Here is a 22,303-nt window from a genome sequence, read left to right as displayed (position 1 = left end):
AAGGTGCGCTAATTTTGCACTTAACCGCCTGTTTTAGCCCAGCACCCTCTTCTAATTTTTGCAAATCCACCCCTCCCCCTAATCCCCGAGCGCACGCCGCCTCTTCATTTGTTCGCTGCTGTCGTTTCGTTTCACCAGGCCATCGTCTCGTTCGCCACCGCCCGCGTGTCGCCTCCGGCACCCGTCATTCGCCGGAGCTCCGGCGCCCGCCCTTCGCCGCCACTTCGTGCAGTACGCCAACATCGTCGGCATCGCCATCGGCTACACCATTGCCGCCGCCGCCGCCATGGAGTTCGGAACCTGGTCGCCGCCGCCCCTTCGTTCGCGGCTATGCTACTGTCCGCTGCTGTTTGTTCTCTGCAGTGATCATCACTGCATGTGGATAGAACAAAAAAAAAGAGCAGGTTATTCTAGTGGCCATGATCTGGGGTCTTGTAGCTATTCAACTCACTTTGCTGCTGTAAGTAGGGAAAAAGAGGAGATTTTGTAGTGCGGAACATCACAATCGTTGAGTGTATTGCTTTGCTCAATTCTTTTTCTTGGGCAATGCATGATGATTTAGTCCTGAGGGCAATGTATGCAGTAGTACATACTTGTGCCTCACAACAAATACAAGCATATGTGAACTCAATTAAATCTGTGGACCGGTGCGTGTGGACCCGTGGCGCCGCGACAGCCCCGGCGGACCGGCGCGCTGGTGGCCCGACGCGCGCGACCGTACCCGCCCTCGCGGCACCCCCGGGGGCTCCTATGCTCCTTCCAGAAGATGGTTAAGAGATACTCCCTCCTTCCCCATTTATAAGGCATGGTGGAACATGACACGGTCTTCTAAACAACACTTTGACCATTTATTTATCATATATTATATCACTTTTGATTATAAACTTATAATTATTGTAAACTATATTTGATTATGAATCCAATCATATGAAATTTGCATTATAAAAATAAAAATTTAATAGTCAAATTATTGGTCAAAGATGAGAAGGTTTGAATCTTGATATACGTGTATGCCTTATAAACGGGGAAGGCGGGAGTATATCTTCAAAGCCCCTTAAGCCCACAACCATATATTTACATCCCTGCATGCCACCATAGCCTGTCAGAGTCAAGCACTGCGTAGTTGACATCACACATCACGCAGGAGCAGAATTCATAAGATGGCATGAGGATAGGCTGCCGGCGGGTAAGCTTTATTTGCTTTTTTCCCCTTAATGCGACCATGATTCATAATTTTTGTTATAAATATTTATGACCTAGCATGTTTAAAATATTTAACTGGTATGGTCAACATTTTAAGCCACCAGAGTCAACGTAAAACAAAATCTAGTTCAACAATTCTAATGAACTATTTCAACATTTCACATGGAAATATTGATGCAGTATATCTACAATGTTGAACATACATATTTAAAATGTCGAAGCGTTTTAATTGGAATGTTGAATTTTCAAAAAAAGTTCGACAAGTCAAAATATATTCATATTGGATCTTGTTCTGTTGCAAAAATTCCAAATAACACCGTGGTTCAAACGGAATCTAAAACAAACTTACTGTTTGAAAGAAAATTAAAACCAAAGTTTCAAACTCAAAAGGGACATCTGACTTCTCATTGCACGCATGCGTCAGGACTCAGGAGGGCATGTGTTCTCTTCCTGCGCCCGCGCTCACATGACTAATCAGCAGCCCAGCTTATTTTATGGCCACTGGATTTATACATACGTGAATCTCAAAGCGGAGGTTATATAAGATATTATCTTCCGGAAGATATATAGGTTTTCCGGGCACAGAGGCTTCCTATCCCCTTCCGGAAGATGGATAACAAATATATCTATAAAGCCCAATTACAAAAGTGTCATGCGGCCGGCCCATCAGAGACTCACACCCGGCTGCCTGTCTCCCAGAAGCAGTGGGCCGCGCGCCGGTGCTTCTCTCTGTTGTCGAATTGTGCAAGCGATGTGCAGCTTGCATGTCGTCACTCGACGGTGCAGGTGGTGCTAGCGCGTCCTTTTATTTTTTTTCTCTCTTCAAGCTGCATCAATAATTAACACTTTCACCAAACTATCGCAGTCAATATTTTAAAATACAATATTCAACATTCACTCAAACTTAATACAACATTTCTTATAAACTAGTTAAACATTTTATATGAAAATGTTGAAAGTGTATGTCCAAAATGTTGAATATGTATACTCAGATGTTGCAATAGTATACTTTGAATGTTGACTTTTTTAGAAAAAAAATTAATTAAAATATATGCATATGTGATCTTGTTTTGTTGCATAAATTCCAAATAACATCATGGTTCAAACGGAATCCAAAACATATTTACGGTTTGAAAGAAAAATAGAATCAAAGTTTTGAATTTAAATGGAATCTCCACGTCCACCCACCAACATGCAGCCAATCTTATCCGCTCGATTGTACCGCACGGATCTCAAACACTGAAAGTTCAATGATTTTCCCATCTTCTGGAAGATGTATAGGATTTCTGCTGGCACTATGACTACCGTATCGGGCCGTGTTCGTGTCGTGTTTTTAGTGTCGTGCCCCATGCGGTCCATCAGGAATGACCCATTGGGCCATTTATACTCCAAACATTAGAGATAGTTGATAGCTTACATCTAAAAGTTAGAGATATGTCCTCCAACAATAATTTAAATAGGTCCACATATCATTCAAAATTAAATATTAAACAAAATTTAAAATGAAGTATAGATATCCATATCACATAAATCTTTTGATTTCAAAACTGATCAGGAGCAACGACGACCACAATACCACTCAGAATTAATAACAAATATCATAATCCCTTGATCATTTGCTCTCGATCCACTACCTGCCAACAATCAAGGCCCCCAGCAAATACGAGACCATGGTCAGATCAAAATCTGCCGTGACCATGTCCACCACCGGCGAGCCGCGGTACGCCCACAGCCCGTCCTGGCAGGACCCGACGGCGACCTGCGCGTCGATGTACTCCTGGCTGACGCGCGAGAAGTCACAGGCGAACAGCTGGTCCGCGACGCCGCCCATCAGGGGGCCAGCCTCACCGTACTTCGCCTTGCAGTGGTCGACCGCCGCTTTCTCGCCGGCGGGGAGCTTCCCGGCCCCCAGCATCTGGTCCATCTCCGCCACGGAGTTCCTGTACCTCTGCCTGGCCAGCCTCGCCGCGACGAGCGCGTAGACGGTGAGCTCGGCGGTGGCCGGCGCGTTCGACAGCGTCTCCCGGCAGAGCGCGTGCCACCGCTCCGTCTTGTTGGACAGCGTGAGGCACGCGTCGTACGAGGTCATGGACGGCACATTGTTGCAGGCTTCGCCGGCGGCGAGCAACGCGGCGAGAGAGACGACTACCACTGCAGCAGCGCCCATGTTCATGGCTGCTCTCAATCGAAATGGTGGGTGTTTTTTCTTTTTCTTTTTCCTTTTTTTTGGGACTTGTGTGATGTACTGTTGAAACTAGCCTTGAGGGGCCTATAAATAGGATATTTGTGTTTCTCCGATTGGTAGATGAATTGTAAAAATATGTGGGGAGATATAGCAAGTATTTATTAGAATGCAACAAATAAGCCAAGTTTTTTATTTCACGTTGATATGATTCCGAAAATAAAATCTCTTTTCTAGCTACCCATAAATGTAGGCCATCTGCTATAGTATATACGAAGTTAATGCTCGCTACCAATTTAATAAGATTACTAAACAATATCTTTTGTCAAACAGCATAGTTTTAAGTATTTCTCTGGCATTATCTACATTTAAACAAAGACTTAATACACGACAACCAATACAAAATCACTAATCCTTGCGAGCTCATCCGTGTCGTTAATACTGAAAGCAGTCAGGCACCGTGACAGTAGAATGTTCGACGTACATTTGAGTATTTCGGTAATTGCCATGCTCTCTTAGTGCATACTAGTTTGTACCCCCAGTCTTTTATTAGGGTAGTCACAGTATCCATTTATCATTATTTTTAAAACTTTTTTTTGATTAAGAAATATCCAGCTTTGACCTCTCACAGCTGAGAGAGGCTACAGCTGACAAAGTATAGATTGAGACCGCATAGCAAACACTTACATCACCATATTAAAAGCTCAGACCGGACAAAATGAAAAGTTCACAAACTAATTAATTGTGGATGTGGAACAATTGTTCTAGTTAGAATAATTCAATTGTGGTTCTAGAACAATTGTTGCAGTTGTATAAAATAAAATTATTCTATATCTCAAAAAAGGTTCTAAAATATTTCATTCAAATATGGTTAAGTCCGGTCTTGTTTGAAAGCTCTTGATATAATTAAGAATACCAGTGGTAAAATCGGAATTTGATTTAGGTATGGTTTGGAAGATACAGATGTCTTTACTTCAAATCTTTATTTGCACAAAACCTAATGTACGTGTCAGATCTGCACCATGCCGGTAGCACGTTGTAATGTGGGCTAGAAGAATAAGTTTAGGCTAAATAACATACTAAAATCACTAATAGGCTGCCAAAAAGAAGAAAAATGAACGGGCCGCGCTGAACCCATGCTTGTGTGATAGTGATATAATGAATCGTACCCTGTGATACAATGAATCGTACCCACACACGTTATTGTTAACATTTACCGCCCTGTTCGGCTGGTGGGAGAAGCTGATTTGGGACGGACTGGGGTTGGGTGGAGTCACATTCCAATTTATCGGCGACCATATAAAGGGTTACATACCGTCGATTTCCGACCAAATTTTTTTCTTTTTTAGTATTATTTTGTCATTTTGTGACAAAAAGTTTTCAAAGAATTTTTTTAAAAATATTTTAAAGAGAGAAAAGAGAAAAAATTGATGAAAAAAAGTTTAAAATAGAAAATTTCAGAATAATTAAAAAAACTTATAGAAAAACTTTTGCATCCAAATCTAAACTAATGAAGTTAGGGAAAAATTATCAAGAAAAATATTTTGAAGAGGAAAAAGAAAAACTTTGATAAGAAAAAGTTTGGGAATAGTTAAAAAAAATTTGAAGAAAAACTTGTGCATCCAAATCTAAACTAAAGATGTTTGAAAAGAATTTACATCCAATATTAAAAATAAAAACAAAAAAAAAAAACAAAAAAAAACTGCTAACCCGGCGGAGCTCACCGCCGCCGCCACCGCGCCCCCCCCCCCCCCGGGAAACCGCCACTGGGCCGCGCCTCCCTCACCGCGCCGCTCCCCACCCCATGAATACAAGGCAAGACTAAATTGCAGTTGCTCCAGTACTGATCGAACTAAGAGTGAATTTCTCATTTTCTCAAGTAAATCGAAATATTTATCAACCATAGCCATGTTTGGATCCATGGATTATTTTTTAGCCTATTCCCAAATAACTCCAAATAGTCCAAAGGGAGTCAAACAGGAGGGTTATTTTTGAGCTATTTTTAAATAACCTACCCAAAAAAATATCCCCCCAAGAGGTGCTATTTGGGGCTATTTTGTGTGGGGCCTATTGATTTTCTCACTCTCTCTTAAAAAAGTAGCATTCCAGTAATTGGAAATGTGTTTTATGAGTCAAATAACTTTTGGATCCAAACACCTAAGGGCTATTTAATTGAAGGATTATTTTCTTGAGTTAAACTTTAACACTCAAAATAACTCTCAGCTATTTCTTCAAACAGGACCCATGTTCATACCACTAAACCCTCTAGATCATCATGGGTTAATTGGATCCATGCCATTACAATTTTCCAAGTTCACTGATCTGCCATTACAATTCACCTATTTCGAACCGTGCCATTACAATTTCACATTTCTTCCAAACATACCACTATGAACCATTTCGACGTGTTTCTGAGAATTTGTGGACCAAAATACTCTCGTCTTCTTCCTCCTCTCACTCCTCTCTCTTCTCCTTCCTGCCTTCTTCTCCATGGCCCAGGCAGATCCGGCCCCCCCCGCCAGGCAATGTGGGGGCCGCCACCAGCATCCGCTGCTCGCGCGCCCCTGGGCCTATGCTCCTCGCCGACCGACTGCTGCTGCTGCTACTGCTATGCGGCGGCGACGGCGACGGCTGCTAGGGGCCTGGGGCGGGGCCCGAGGAGGCAGTCCGGCCGGCCACCAGCTTCTTCTTCCCTTTCTTCCCCAATCCACTTCTTCCGATGGCCACCGCCGCCGCCCTGACCGTGCTCATGCATCGCTGCCGCCGCCCTTCCATCCTACGCTGGATGATGCCGCGGGCGTGGAGGTAGGCAAGGTTCGCGCCGTCGCCGGCGACGCCGATCTGCTCTGCGCGCCCGCTGCCCGGTCCAGCAGCAGCCGCCGCACAGCAGCAGCAGCATCAGCCGGTCGGCGCAGGGGGTTCGCGTGCGAGGTGGGGTTCCTTGCCTACGCCTACGGGCCCAGGTGCTCGTGAAGCCCTGCACCATAGCAACCTCAAATCGATAAAGCTGTCAGGCATTATTGTCGATTTTGACATCAAATCGAGCTTGGCGCGGTCACCAATCCATTTATCAGATGCTCTGGTAATTTCGTCGATTCCGCCGGACAGGAAGCCGATCCGTCTGATTCCGCTGCCGTAGCAGCATCGCGGCCTCGCTCCACACGATGCCCGGCCGTGCTCGTCCTCGACGCCAGCCAAGAATAATAGTGCGCCGCTGTTGCGCGGCCTTCCCACGTCATCTGTCCCACGCCGAGCTACTCTGCGCGCCCGCCGCCCGGTCCAGTAGCAGCCGCCGCACAACAGCAGCAGCATCAGCCGGTCGGCGAGGGGCATGAGCCCGGGGGCAGGGGCGGTGCCGGCACATCCTACCATGGAGAGAGAGGAAAGAGAGAAGGGATGAGAGGAAGAAGAAGGTCAAGGGTATTTTGGTCCACAAATTTTAAAAAACAGGTCGAAGGGGTATGTAGTGTTATGTTTGAAAGAGATAGGAAATTGTAATGGCACGGTTCGAAATAGGTGAATTGTAATGGTATATCAGTGAACTCGGAAAATTATAATGGCATGAATCCAATTAACCCTTATTATTACAATTAACCAGGTCAAGCGTACCTCGGCAATGCTACTGCTTGCCATCAACCAGCAGGGCTCCCAGCTCGAACGCGACCATGGTCAGATCGAGGTCGGCCGAGACCGCGGCGTGCAGCGGCGAGCCCCGGTAGCCCGACCAGAGCCCGCTCAGGCAGGCCTGCACGGCAAGGTGCGCGTCGTAGTACTCCTGCTTGGCCGCCGCGAAGTCGCAGCGGGCGAGCTGCTCCGTGATCCTGGCCACCAGGCCGCGCGCCTCGCCGTACCTCCCCTTGCAGCGCTCGAGCGCCGGCGGCGGCTTCGCCACCGACGACCGCCGCAGCATCCGGTCGATCTCGGCCATGGTGGCGTCGTACCTCAGCAGGGCCTTCCTCGTCGCCGTGAGCGCGAAGACGGTGACCTGCTGGGCGGCGCTGGGCCCGCTCCGCAGCGTGTCCCGGCAGAGCTGGTACCACCTGGGCTCCTGCCTGTCGCGGGACTTGAGGCACGCGTCCTCCCAGGTCATGGAGGGCACGCCGGGGCAGGCGTCGCCGGAGGAGATGACCAGGGTGGTGGCAAGGAAGACGAAGGCGACCGCCGATGCTCTCTTCATGACTACTGGCTAATTTTCACTTGGGGAATGAAAGATGGTTCTCCATTTTTGGCTCTTATCAAAGACAAATACTGTATTTGGATATACAGGTATTTGTTAGAATGCAATAAATAAGCGTAGTTTGTGATTTCACATGATGCGGTTTTGATGGCCCGATGTGGTGCATTTTTGCTTCACAATCAATTATATACAGTGGAAAGGTTTGTAACAATTATAAGATGACTCTACTAAATGACACATATATTCGATATTCTGAGATGCAAGTATTTATTACAAGGAAACGAAGATTATTGAGATTTCAGCTATCTGTCAAGAAATGCATTTTTTTCCTGCAAAGAAAAATATCTCTTTCGTGCCAAGACATTAAATGCTGCCATATACTACAAACTATTTTTTTCTTAAACAAAAAGAGAGTTCTCCGGCCTTTTTGACAGCACATAGCCAAGAAATTACGAATTGGTGGTTACGCTTTGTACAATCGAATTTCAGAGATCTGCAACAGTTGTAAATGCTCTTGTATGGCGTCTCTCTCTCTCTCTCTCCCATGATCAACAATAATCGTTCTACATCAACAAAGATTTGCAAGTGTTGTAAATGCTTCATGCTTGGTTAGTTGGCTGCTTGGAGTATCTTGGTGCTTCACGTTAACCCATCACTCTAATAGACTAATACACTACTACAAAAAGCATTTTTAGTACGGATAAAAACATATTTTTAGGGGCGGGTGGGATACCCGCCCCCAAGTTCTCGCAGCTAAAAATCGATTTGTAGGAATCGATAATGTATCCGCCCCTACAAATACATTTATAGAGGTGGGTTATGGACTCACCCGCCCCTTCATATCAATTTGTAGCAACGGGTCATGGGTTCACCCATCCCTACAAATCTATCAGTAAGGACGGAAGAGCCTATGATCCGCTCCTACAAATCATTTTTCAGAACATAAAAAAATTAGAACAAAATACTCAAAAACAGCAAAAATAAAAAAATATCCCGGTCACCACCACAAGCCCCTCTTCTATCGAGGTACAATATTTTTGTCGAGATATGCACACTTGCGTCAATCGGAATTCGAACCGCCTACCTCAATCGTACCTTACTACCATACTATTCAGTCATTTATGACTCAATAGGGTATGCTACTCTTTTATATTAATTCTAAAATTAATTTGTAGGGGCGGGTGATGCCCCTACAAATCTATTTCTAGGGGCTGGTGATGCTACCACCCTCTAAAAATATTTTTCTATTTTACCGGAAAAATCATTTAAATCTCGACATATAGCAAAACAAATAAAAAAAGTGAAACTTCTACATTATGGTTATTGTGAAATACAGAAACGAAAAAAATATGTCAAGTATATTTCAATGTATATAAAGGTTAAGATCGTAGAAATCTTAAAGTATGACTTGAGTTATAAGAGATACTATATAGTTATAGTTATTAGAGAACTTATAATAATTTTTTGAACTATAAAATGACCTCAAATGAAAAAGTTATCAACTACAAAATTTTAGATCTCGTCATTCTCTATAATTTTTTATAAAATTTTTACTTCATCTGAGATCATATGGAAAGAATCATTAATTTTTTTTGGCGTAAGACCATTTGTAGGGGCGGGCTATACCATCATCCGCACCTAAAAATGCATTTTAGGGGCGGCTGACCCCATCACTCGCCCCTAAAAATAGTGACATTTTTAGGGGCGGGCGATGGGGTCACCCGCCCCTAGAAATGCATTTTCAGCGACGGGTCAAAAGCTACAGTAATTCTGCTCTATTTGTAGCAGCGGATTATATTTTGAGCCGCCCCTGAAAAACAATCGGGACATTGCTATAAATTGTTTTGTAGTAGTATTATTTCCAATATATATCCTGACTAAGAGAATCGATAACGACATAACATAGAACACTAGCCATTATAATGGCCATAATAACACAGGACACCGATCAGGTAGCCTGAGTCAGCAGATGAGCTAAGTTTTCCACGACCACGGTCAGATCAAAACCGGGCTTGACGATATCGGTCATCCACGAGCTCACTGACGCAGTCTCCTGAACCGTGTTCAGGCAGCCACCAATGGTGCTAAGAGCCCAGCTGAACTTGCCCTCGGCGAGCAGTCGCAGCCGTCCAGGTGCGCGGCGCCGCTCGCCATCAGGTCGTACGCCTTCTCGTACATGTCCCTGCAGTAAACCATGGCTTCCTCCTCCTCCTGCCCGCGATCTTTCCAGGCTCCGAGGTCCAGGTTGATCGTGTTCATGGTCGACGCGTACTTGAGGTGGGCCTTCCTTGCCACCATGAGCACGTAGGTGGTGACCTCGCCGGGGTCCGGCGCCGACTGCAGGGTCTCCTTGCAGGCGCCGTACGCCGACTTCCCGGGACACACCTTGCACGCGTCTTCGATTTTCAATTTTTCATGGAGGGCACGTTGCGGCAGGCGCCGCCGGCGTCGGTGGTGGTGAAGAACATGGTAGCCAAGGAGACCAGGAGCAGGATCCTTGCCAGGACGAAGAAGATCTTCATAGTTGATGATGATGTACGTTTCTGTTGGGAGACTTACCAGTGCGGGTGGTAGCGAAAATAAGAAGGTTTTGCATTGGGGCCTAGAAATGAATAGGATGATATTCCCAACAAGAAGCCAGATAGATGCAACTACATTTATAAACAGATATGCTGATGCAAGTTTTATATTTGACGAACAAGAAGTATCTTTTCTTTCAAGAAATTAAATGCTACCCATATGGATCGGATACGTAGATCACTGTGTATATATCTTGCTTCACTCCATCGCATCCTCAGGGAATCCAAACAATGAGTGCAAAAATGATGAAAGAACCACAAATGACAATTTTAATATGAAAAGTCTAGTTTACACCCTTGGACCATCATAAAAATTCGATTTTCAACTTTCAACTACAAAATCGGGTAACAGAGACCATCCAACTGTCAAAACCGGATAAATTTGGCCCTTTGGGTAGTTTCAAAGGTGATTTTTTATTTTGTGAAAATTAAATATTCAAGTTTAACCTAAAAATTCATAAGTAATTAGTTTTAAATTTAAAATATACGAAACAGGTGCCATTATTTTTCGAAAAAATATAATCTATCTATTGGCGCTCTACTTACCAGTTACTAGTATATTTGCTTGTAGTTATATATATTATTTTTAAACAGACAATAAGATTTAAATAGAACAACAATGTAGATTTCTTAGAGGTATATAGATGGATATTATTTTCTGAATTAGTAAGCTTCAATGATATTTAACCTTGATAACCTTGTGCTTTACGGTATACAAAATAAAATATAATATATGGAGATATATAGATATTAGATACATATGGATCATTCACCAATCGGCCTCAAATGTGAAGAACAAAATAAGTTGGCTATAATTATACTAGCATATTGCCGGTACGTTGCTACAGGTAACAAAAATTTTACCCAAATCTATGTGAGACCATCAATATTTTGCTCTTTTACTCCATATACAAGCCATGTCATGACCCACGGATATTGATTGTCCCGGTTCCGATTGGCATTTGGATTGAATTTATTCGGGCTTCGATTAGAATTCCGATTGATTTGTCTGGGTTCCAATTATTAGGGCCCTGATTATCAAATTGCACTTGCAAGGAATCGAACTTAAGACCTCTAGCCCTGATATCATATTAAGGGCCTGTTTGGATGGGCTAAAATTGCAATGGGTGCTAAACTTTTGCCAAGAATTGAAACTTTAGAAAAAATATAAGTGCTAATATGTGTCCCGTAAAATTCTAAAGTTTGTTACCCTTTCTTTCTACCATTTTCCATTCTTGATTTGTTTTATCACAATTCGCTCTTTTTACTCTATCATATCCGACACCCTAAAATATCCATTCTGCCCGATCGAATCACGCTCGAAACGGAGTCGAATCTCGGTTTCAGCATTCTCTTGTAAGGCTTTGCTATTGTCACCATCAACTTGGTTGATCATCATCGTCGCTCTAAAACCTAGGCCCAATCGATCTACCTTAACATCCAATTTTTTTTGCCTATCTCTTTACACTTCTATCCGCCACATGAATTCTATCCATCAGCCCAATTTAATCTCTACTTTTCTGTAATGTGCATGACATGACTCACTGACCAAGTCCGGTACGACCATGCATGCCTGACCTTGCTCGTACACCACCTGCAGGCCAAGCTAGTTGATCGTCCCGTCCCGTACTGTTCTGATTTCATATGAGATTGGATGGCTCACGTTGTTGGCGTGTTGATCCCATCAATCGTCCCGTACACTTTTGTAATTGGGCTTTATAGATATATTTGTTATCCATCTTCCGGAAGGGGATAGGAAGCCTCGGTGCCCAGAAAACCTATATATCTTCCGGAAGATAATATCTTATATAACCTCCGCTTTGAGATTCACGTATGTATAAATCCAGTGGCCATAAAATAAGCTGGGCTGCTGATTAGTCATGTGAGCGCGGGCGCAGGAAGAGAACACATGCCCTCCTGAGTCCTGACGCATGCGTGCAATGAGAAGTCAGATGTCCCTTTTGAGTTTGAAACTTTGGTTTTAATTTTCTTTCAAACAGTAAGTTTGTTTTAGATTCCGTTTGAACCACGGTGTTATTTGGAATTTTTGCAACAGAACAAGATCCAATATGAATATATTTTGACTTGTCGAACTTTTTTTGAAAATTCAACATTCCAATTAAAACGCTTCGACATTTTAAATATGTATGTTCAACATTGTAGATATACTGCATCAATATTTCCATGTGAAATGTTGAAATAGTTCATTAGAATTGTTGAACTAGATTTTGTTTTACGTTGACTCTGGTGGCTTAAAATGTTGACCATACCAGTTAAATATTTTAAACATGCTAGGTCATAAATATTTATAACAAAAATTATAAATCATGGTCGCATTAAGGGGAAAAAAGCAAATAAAGCTTACCCGCCGGCAGCCTATCCTCATGCCATCTTATGAATTCTGCTCCTGCGTGATGTGTGATGTCAACTATGCAGTGCTTGACTCTGACAGGCTATGGTGGCACGCAGGGATGTAAATATATGGTTGTGGGCTTAATGGGCTTTGAAGATATATCTCTTAACCATCTTCTGGAAGGAGCATAGGAGCCCCTGCCAGCAGAAATCCTGTACATCTTCCAGAAGATGGGAAAATCATTGAACTTTTAGTGTTTGAGATCCGTGCGGTACAATCGAGCGGATAAGATTCAAGCAATGGAGTGTAGCGCTGTGCGCATGTCCGGCTGTGCATGGCTGCATGTTGGTGGGTGGACGTGGAGATTCCATTTAGATTCAAAACTTTGATTCTATTTTTCTTTCAAACCGTAAATACGTTTTGGATTCCGTTTGAACCATGATGTTATTTGGAATTTATGCAACAAAACAAGATCACATATGCATATATTTTAATTAATTTTTTTTTTCTAAAAAAGTCAACATTCAAAGTATACTATTGCAACATCTGAGTATACATATTCAACATTTTGGACATACACTTTCAACATTTTCATATAAAATGTTTAACTAGTTTATAAGAAATGTTGTATTAAGTTTGAGTGAATGTTGAATATTGTATTTTAAAATATTGACTGCGGTAGTTTGGTGAAAGTGTTAATTATTGATGCAGCTTGAAGAGAGAAAAAAAAGGACACGCTAGCACCACCTGCACCGTCGAGTGACGACATGCAAGCTGCACATCGCTTGCACAATTCGACAACAGAGAGAAGCACCGGCGCGCGGCCCACTGCTGCTGGGGAGACATATCCATCTTCCGGAAGGGGGATAGGAAGCCTCTAGTGCCAGTGCTAGTACAACACGGCCGTAGCGTAGTGTGCGGGTTGCGTGCCGACACGGGCGCGACACGACTAACGAGTCGGCATGGGTGCTGCCACGGGCCCAGCCCTCATCTATACTCTTCACATTTCTCGAACCCTAGATTTTCTCCCTTCATTCCTAGCCGCCAGCCCCTAGGTCCCGTCACCATCTCAGCCTCTCCTCCTCTCTCGCGTTGTCACGCATAGGCCCCCCCACCCCCCCCCCCCCCCCCCCCCGCACCTCCCCGTCCACTTCCTGGCCGGTTTCCTACTCTCCTCACGTGTTGCCGGCTCCCGCCTCCGGCCGCCATGGCCTTCTCCGCGCATCATTGTCTTGGCTGCCGCCGCCGCCGTGACTTTCGCCATCCCGTCGCCCCATCGTAGTCTTCCCCGCCCCTTCCCTTGGCTACCGAGGCTACGGCCTCCTCTACGCTTGCGACTGTGATGGCGATGGCGGCAGCACGACGCGGCGGCTGCTGCTGGGCGGCAGGCCGACACGACATGCCGGGCTACTCGTGCCGGCGGGCCAGAACGGCACGACTAAACTCTAGTCGTGTCGTGCCTGGCTACAATTTAGTGCCAAGTCGTGTCCTGTCCGAGCATGTTAGTATTGTACCATGTCATGCAGTCCGTTTGGCCATCTATAGTTTGGAGTAGGCCTAATGGTGCATCGGATGATTTTCAAGTGCCAACTCCGCGTGTTCCTAATAAAAAATTAAAATTTGAGGAACCTTGTATAAGTCCCATATGCATTATAAAAATTTGTCAGGAGTACTAAATAAATATATCCTCATAAGACTCTGAATTTTCTCTCGAAAACTATGTGTATGCACTTTGCACATGTTTTAGGGAAAAATCAAATGATAAGAAGACTAATAAAAGATTTCACTCATGTTCCCACAGGCTATTACTGAGGAGTAAGCACTATAAATTGGCTGTAGACATTCACAAGACTGGAATTTTCTAATCTAAAAAAAACAGTTGCCTATGAATGTTGACACTCACCCATTTTTTTAGGGAACATATCATGTGCAACCAATATCTTCGTGCAAATTATAAAACTTCAATCTGAGTCATGCATGATCAACTGGTTGAGCACCCCGAGTTGGAGATGCCTGATAAATTAGCCTTTTGGCCTTGTCAACCAGGTCGCGCATAGGTAAGCTCTCCGCGACCACTCCTTCACCATCGAGGAAGACCATGTACTTTTCCAACCTGGATGGGGTTCCTTTAACCATGTCTAGGGCGCCCTTCGCTCCCTTCTCCCTAAATATTTCTATGTACCCAGGACTCAGATCCACAATTGATATTACCACCTCAACAAGGACCCTTCTTATCCTTGGGCACTCAAGGCTCGGTTCCCTGTTACTGAGAGTATCCACAAGCTTTTCAACAAGTTCTGTTGCTGCTGCGTCGGTACATGATTCAAGAACCTGGGCAAAGTATTCAGGGATTACATGACCAATTTGTGAAGCGACACCTAATGCGGCCTCTAATTGTTTGCCCTCTTCACTGGTCCTTATAATTTGCATCACCTGCACGGTGTGACAACAATGACAGTGTTAAGTAATCCCTCATTTCATAATCTTCTATGGAAATGAAACTAAAATAACGAGCCCTCTATAATGTACGTTTATACTAAAAAAGCACATGTGCGAGCCAATAAGTTTAATGATAGATAAAGGAGGTAGAAGGAAAAATAAATGACAACTCTCGTTTCTCTAAGTAGTGATTGAGAGTCTCACCTTTGTGAGGGCAGATTCAAGGTGCACATTTGCACCAAGGTCGATCAGCATGTCTCTTGAGTTTGCACAAAGATTATGCAGTAGAGTTGCTGCAACGCATATGTAGCGCTCATTTCCAAGCATGCTGGTGATCATCTCGATAAGGCTATGTCGTCGCCCTGGTTCCGCCCACAAGATAGCCCAGCAGTTGTCCACGCTCATTATTGTAAGATTTGCCAGTGCTTCCCCTGCGGTCATTTGCAGCGAAGAAGGATCATTGTTCCTGCTGAGATAAGTAACATCATCTGGCGTAAGAAACCCATGCATCAGCTTGCGAAGAATGGATCGGGTGCTCCCAATCTCCTGTCTCGCGGCCTCATCTAAGGCCAGCTTTGCTATAATATCAATCGCCGGCTCCCATAGCTCTGGTTGGCGGTCCTCCAAGTCCAAGATACGTTCGAGGCTGTTCAGGAACAAGGGGTTCTCTGACAACTCATGGCGAAACCTCATGCCAATTTTGCCAGCTTTGACAGCAAGTCTCCTCACAAACTTCAAAGCAGAATCATACACCATCATTTTCTGCTGTATTTCGCTTTCACCACTGATTTTCTCGTCGGTGAGGTAGATGATAAGCCCTATGATCTTGGTGATGATGTTTGTACCATCTTTGGCAATTTCTGAGCAGTTATCAGGATCACAGGTAAGCTTCTCAAGCATGGACAAGCCCAGCAAGGAAAAGTGTATTCGCCTTCTGAAAATTAGTTTTTCGATCAACTGACGTTCAATGTTGCTCCCTCCATTGTTTTCAGATACATGGTTCAGCAAGGAGTCTTGTCGGTTCTCGGCATCAAGGAGCGAAGATACCATCTTCAGCATGCCAGGAAACTCAGAAATTTTGAGGCTGCCACTGATCTCGTTGGTGATTGTAGCAGCTAGCAGCCTGATTGCAACTGTTGTGGAGCCGAGCATGTCAATCAAGCTGGGCACTGCTTTCTTGGAGCCGTAAATGATTTCTGTGATGAGCTCGTTTTTGGACTCGGAGTCCCATCGTTCCAGGAAGTTGTGAAGAACGTGAAGCCCAACAAGTTGTTGCATTTCACTTGAGGTGTTGCCAAGGGACTCAATGGCGAAGATGGTGAGGCTGGGCGTGTGTTTCTCCGAAGGAAAAAGACCCCTTTCCGTGCGTGCCTGGTAAGCTTGATGGTGGTACAGGTTGACAGCTTTTGGTCCCCACTCTTGTTTGAATTCTAAGTCACGGACAAGCGATCTGCGAAGGAGAAGGGAGATGAGCCCGCAGATGGTTGCCAGGATATAGGATGACCCTTGGCATAGCTCCATGATGAAGAAGATTACGATGGATGGAACCAAGTTTGGGCTAGCGTCCGGCGGCAAGGGGCGATAGTCATGGTGGCGGTGACCTAGCAGGCTGCGAAGGCGCAGAACCGTTAGCAGAACCTGCAGGAACGCCACCGGGATCTGCAGGTTGGCGATAAGCACCGCTGCTATCACCGAGAACAACATGTAGAATGATATTTTGAGGGGGATGCCTGGCAATGGGAACATGACGCTCCAAAAGAAGAGTATGGGCAGGACTGTTTCAAGGATCTGCAAGAGGAGGGCACAGGAGCTGCTATTGTTTTGTTCCGAAGTAGTCTCTGCAGAGCTACTGTTTTCTTCCGACGAAGCCTCTGAAAAGATATCGTCCCGTCCCCAAATCTCATGGTTGCTTAGTGTTAGTAGCACTGCAGCAACTGATATGCTGAAATATCTGTAGTAAGAAGCTAATTCTGCTTGGAGGAAGGGCAAACATGCCAACCCTGAGGCTATAGTGACTTTGAAACAAAGTAGTGGTACGGGTTTCCTCATAAATGGTATACGGGACATGATTGAAGCGGCCACCACTGCCAGGAGGATCGTCCCGTATATCCAAGCCAAACCCAAACCCATAACTTTTAGGTTGGAAACCACATCGTTAACGTTGGAACTCTTGGCTATTTTGTGTGGTGATATTTTGTAAAGTCCATAAAAGCTTCCGCAAACAGCAGCAGCCAGAAAAAGGAAGAGGGTAATGTAACCAAACCAGCCTTGACGTAGTCGCGCCAGCAACTGGCTGATAATAACTAGTAAGGCCACCTTCAGGATGCTTGCAGCTATTTGCGGCCGAAACTCTAGCGGGGTGAGGGAAATTCCCACACCTATGATCACCGCAATTATATTTCCATACTTTGGTGGCACAAACATGCGAGGGAAAGAGAGATTTTCCCATCTGAATGCCCTCGTGGAGCCGAATAACCACTGGTTGACCGAGGCGTCGTTGCGGATGAAAACCCTGTTGTTGTATGCATATGTAGCCAGAGTCAGTCACTCGAAACACAAACAAAGTTATATATATATATATATATATATATATATATATATATATATATATATCTATCTATATATATATATATAGAAATATATATCTATATGTTATTCTACATCTTAGGTGTAGCAGTCCCTCTCCCTTTATTCTATACCAATAGCTAAAACAACTTTTCAGTAGTTCAGTAACCGGTACGCACCTGGAGGCTTCCATGAAAATCATGATGGTAGAAAACCAGAAATCTGTGCGGCTCAGCAAAGAGCTGAACCCGCCAAGCAAGACAACGGTAGCCCAAATGAAGGCCAGAGTGCCGACAGCGTTGCCCGCCCACTCCAGGAAGGCAACGCAAAACACGATCTGATGCAGCCTTCTCAGCTTCCTCCTCACCATGTCGGCGCTGCTCTCCCTTCTTCTTCTCTGCCGGACCTCACTGCGGCTCTCCCTCAGCGGCACCTCGTCACCGGCAGCAGCGTCAGCCTGCGTGGTGGTCTCCACTACTGTGATGGAGAACTCTTCGCCATTGATGGCAGGTGTCGTCGCCATTGCTTGTCTTCTCGGCCTGCAGCGCGAGTATTTATCAGCACCAGCTAGCTAGCCTCTTCCGGGCCGGCTAGCGACAACTGGAGAAGGTTCTTAATTCCAATCATAGTAAACATCACGAAAGCATATATAACCGCGTACTACAAAAAAAAAACAAGTGTAGCCATACCTATGCCTTTGTAACTGTACCAAACCATCGAAAAAGCGTTTAAAATGCATGCTTGCGTTAGATATTCGGTGAACGACGGGGGAAATCAAAATCAAAGCAAAGCAAAATTAGCTCCAAATCAACTAAAAACAATTTACAGGGGGCAAGTTAGAATGACTTTTAGTTTGGGTTTCGGTTTATATAATCTTTTCCCGCACTATGGAAAAATATCTTTAGAGTAGTATCTTACTATTACTAATTGGAGACTTCTTTTGAAGCCTCCAGGTGAAACCACCTAGGATCCTAGGTGGACAGTCCAGGTGAAGCCACCTAGGATCCTAAGTGGACAGTCTAAAAAATAGAGAAATCTTACAAATTCTTACAAAAATCAGAAACATCCTACCATCAATTCAGCAACTCTAATCATAATAACCATTGGATCTGTTATTTTTTTCTAATAAATTACCCACCTTTATAATTATAAAAATAGACTAAAGTAACTCCCTAAATATGTATCTATAAAATTAATCTAAAGTAACCCCTAATCTTCATGTAAATTATCCACTTATGCCATTATAAAATAATATCAAATAAACCTAAAATTTTCATATATATTATCTAATGATAACATAATAAAAATTTAAAATAAACCTCAAATCTGAATCAAAATTATATTATTATAATAAAATCTTAAAGCACATCAATATAAAATTTTAAGTTACCATTTCTATCATTATTGATATATTATTTATGTTATTATTTATATAAAAATACTAACTATAATATGTTTGTCACCATATATTCATGTATAAGAGAAGAGATAAAAATATCAATTTTTATGTTGTTTACATAACTCAAATAAAGGGTTCAATTAAACACAAATATATATGGAGGTATGATGCAAAGTGAAAAAAATATTAGTAACTAAACCTATTGCATTTATTATAATTACATAGTGATAAATATGTATCTTTGCAGTACTATATTAGAATATTTAATTAGTTGAAGAGAGCATGTGATAGATAATTATTAGATATCTCTAACTAGCCCGTGCGGGAGCACGGGTTGATAGACTAGTTCTATGAATTTCTATCAAAATTAAATGTGTAGCATTTCAAGGATTGATTACGTACTACTCTTAGTCTAAGCGGTTTCCATTAATTTTATACTATTGCTCATTGGCATCAGACTGTTAGGAGGGTACAACTTGAACGTATATGTATATACGCAGTATGCCTTGTAAAAACCCCATATATAAATCTTTGTCCAGGCTAGACGAAGCTAACCAACGAAGCTACCTCGAAGAACGGCTCTTTGTTTGGACTTGCTTGGATGTGTGTGAATACTTGTATGTATTGAGGACATATATGCATATATGCATGTGAAATGGTTAGTAGACAATTTGAAACAATTTTCAAGGGGCAATTAAAATGAGAGTGACTTTTTTTTGGGAGGGGGGTTATCTTCGGAGTATTTATAAATTCCCGCACTTAGTGGTGGCAGTGTCATGAAGTCTATATTATTGCTCATTAATTGGTCTAAGACTAGGCAGTGAGCATATGCTTATTAGAGGATACAGAAGATGTTAAAGAGAATGAAGAAAATATTGTTTCTCCATGTCCAGCCACAACTTGAACACCTCATAAAACAAAAACCACAGTTTGATACTTTGATTGAACTATAGGGTTGTCCAAGCTGGGCTAGGATTCTCAGCCAACCAAGCTACCTCGTCATTGTCAAAGCTGACTCTTTGTCTGAACTTACTTGGATTGGATGTGAATACTTGCAGTTAGACGTTTATGCCTATGTTTATGTGTCTGAACTGGCTAGCAGACGTGTGCAAACGCCAGGACATTCAATGATGAACCCTCGCTACCTAGAAGGAAGGTAAGATAGAGACCTACTGAGTTCCCAAATCTTACTATTACTAATTGTTGACTCCTTTTAAAAACACACACTTAGATCCAAGGTGGACAATCTAAAAAATTAAAGAAATCATAGAAATTCTCACAAAAATCAGAAACATCTCGCCATCAATTTGATAACTCAAATCACAATAGTCGTTGGATTTGTTATCTTTTCTAATAAATTACCCACTTGTACCATTATAAAAATAGACTACAGTAACCCGCTAAACATGTATATAAAATTACCTACCTCTACTATTATAAAAAAAATATAAAGTAACCTCCTAATCTTCATATAAATTACCCACATATGCCATTACTAAAATAATGGAAATAACCACTAAATTTATATATAAATTATCCAATTGTATCATTATCAAGAGTTATAGTAACCCTGAAATTTAAATCTAAATTATATAATGATAATAAAATATAAAGTTCACCAAAATAAAATTCTAAATTACTATTTCTTTCATTTTAATATATTATTTATGTTAATTATATAAAAATACTACCTACGATATGTGTCACCGTGTATTCATATACGATGAAAAAGATAAGAATATCAATTCACAAATAAATGATTCAATTTATATATATATATACATGGAGGTGCGATGCAAAATAAAGTCTATTGTAACTAGATAATTATAAATATGTATTTTAGAGTATGTGTTAGAATATTTAAAAGATAATTATAATTAGTAGCTAGAAAATAGTCTTTTATTTTCTTTTTTGAAAAGAAAAAAAAAGTTAGTCGAACCACGTAGGAATGCCGACCACTACAAAAGCCATGTCTGGCTGAGGCGAGCAACAAGCACGGGAGAATTAATAGATAATTATAATTGTTAGTTACAAGATCTATTTTTATATTAATTCTAATTAACTTTTGCGGGTGCACGGGTTGATAGGCCAGTAAATATATACATTGTAACCAGGGGACTTGCCTTTCTGTAAATCTGCTTTTAGTATATAAGGAGAGATGGGGATACTCCCAGAAGGACAACATACTCAAACTATAACGCAATACAATTCCCAACACTATGTAGAATATTACGCTAATATGGCTACCCAGCTTATCTAAATCTTGATGTCTTCTACGTGCCTATGTACTCCAATCAAATTTCAGATCCAAAGAATCCCTTCAGCCCCGTTTGGAACCATGGAATTGAATTCCATTCTAGTAATCATAATTTAGACACAAATCTATTAAGCTAATATGATGATATACGGAATATATTTGTATGCTATTGTTGGCCATATAAGGAAGATACTTATGTGCTATACTTCTACTATATAGGTTTGAGCTAAAGAGTGTGCTATAAGTTATGAAATAGAAACATAGCTTGGTGTGTATAGAACAATTTTCATCTCTCATCCTATGAATTTAGGATAAACTTATATCTAAACTTTGAAAAGTGGTGGGATATAAAATTCTAAGCCAAATAGCCTAGTTAGTAAGTAGATTTCAATTCCTCCAAAATGAGAGGATCCAAACGGTCTCTCAAAATAATCTATCACCTACTCCCTCCGTCCCAAAAAAAAAGTCAATCTAGGATTCAAAATATGTCTCAAAAAACATGTCATCTTACTCTATTTAGAAAATACATATACATACAAAAATCAATTAGTGCCAAATATAAATAATAAATAGGAATAAATATGGTCATTGTTAATTTGTCCTAGAATCTGTAGAATGGTTTGTTTGTTTTTTTATCGGAGGGAGTACGTTATACCGAAGTTGTAGTAAAACGCTGACATCTTAGACCGCACGGGTTCTCCGTGCTTCGCTTCCTTTCGTAACCTCCTCCACTCCCTAGAAAGTACTAATAAGATGCGGGCTTCTGGCTCTGGGAGTGGTACAATCTCTATAAACTTTCGGCCCGACGCCCTCCTCTGCTGGTGTGCACCCCGCCATCGTCTGTTCTCCGGAATTTTCATCCAGTCAACCCATAACAGCCAGGCCCGGTCCTGAGTTTTTGGTGGCCCGGGGCGTAACTAAAAAGAGAGGCCCCCCTAACAATACTATGAACTAATAATAACAATAACAGTAGTAGTCAAAAACACTTTAAAGTGTCCAAAGCAACATTTATATCATACAATTTATACATATTAGCTTAAAATTTCTTTTAGCATTTCTCAATGCGAAATCATCGATGATGGCATTAGTGTTGATCTACCAATAATTTATTCTCAATGCATAAAGTGGCCAAACCATTTAACCTTTTTT

The 22,303-nt window shown here is 42.4% G+C and overlaps 1 protein-coding gene across 1 annotated transcript; it reads right to left on the bottom strand.

The window, feature by feature from the left end:
- Positions 1-9,626: 9,626 nt before the first annotated feature.
- Positions 9,627-18,021, bottom strand: LOC120639333. Its single transcript, XM_039915298.1, has 5 exons — positions 17,678-18,021; positions 17,312-17,445; positions 15,138-16,663; positions 14,538-14,927; positions 9,627-10,058 (listed from the first exon to the last, which is right to left on the bottom strand). Exons 1-5 carry the CDS (start codon positions 18,019-18,021, stop codon positions 9,627-9,629), a joined length of 2,826 nt encoding a protein of 941 aa, XP_039771232.1.
- Positions 18,022-22,303: the final 4,282 nt, after the last annotated feature.

The sequence above is a fragment of the Panicum virgatum genome, chromosome 6K, assembly GCF_016808335.1.
Source record: "Panicum virgatum strain AP13 chromosome 6K, P.virgatum_v5, whole genome shotgun sequence".
NCBI classification, from domain to species: domain Eukaryota; kingdom Viridiplantae; phylum Streptophyta; class Magnoliopsida; order Poales; family Poaceae; genus Panicum; species Panicum virgatum.
This window is presented reverse-complemented; position numbering and strand designations above follow the sequence as displayed.

Bases quoted from the DNA above. Each gene is read 5' to 3' on its own strand.
- LOC120639333 (XM_039915298.1), bottom strand. From the start codon at position 18,021: ATGGCGACGACACCTGCCATCAATGGCGAAGAGTTCTCCATCACAGTA. The intron at 16,664-17,311 runs GTGTGGGAATTT...TCCCATTGCCAG, and splicing joins TATAATTGCGGTGATCATAG to GCATCCCCCTCAAAATATCA. The intron at 14,928-15,137 runs GTGAGACTCTCA...CACACCGTGCAG, and splicing joins TTGAATCTGCCCTCACAAAG to GTGATGCAAATTATAAGGAC.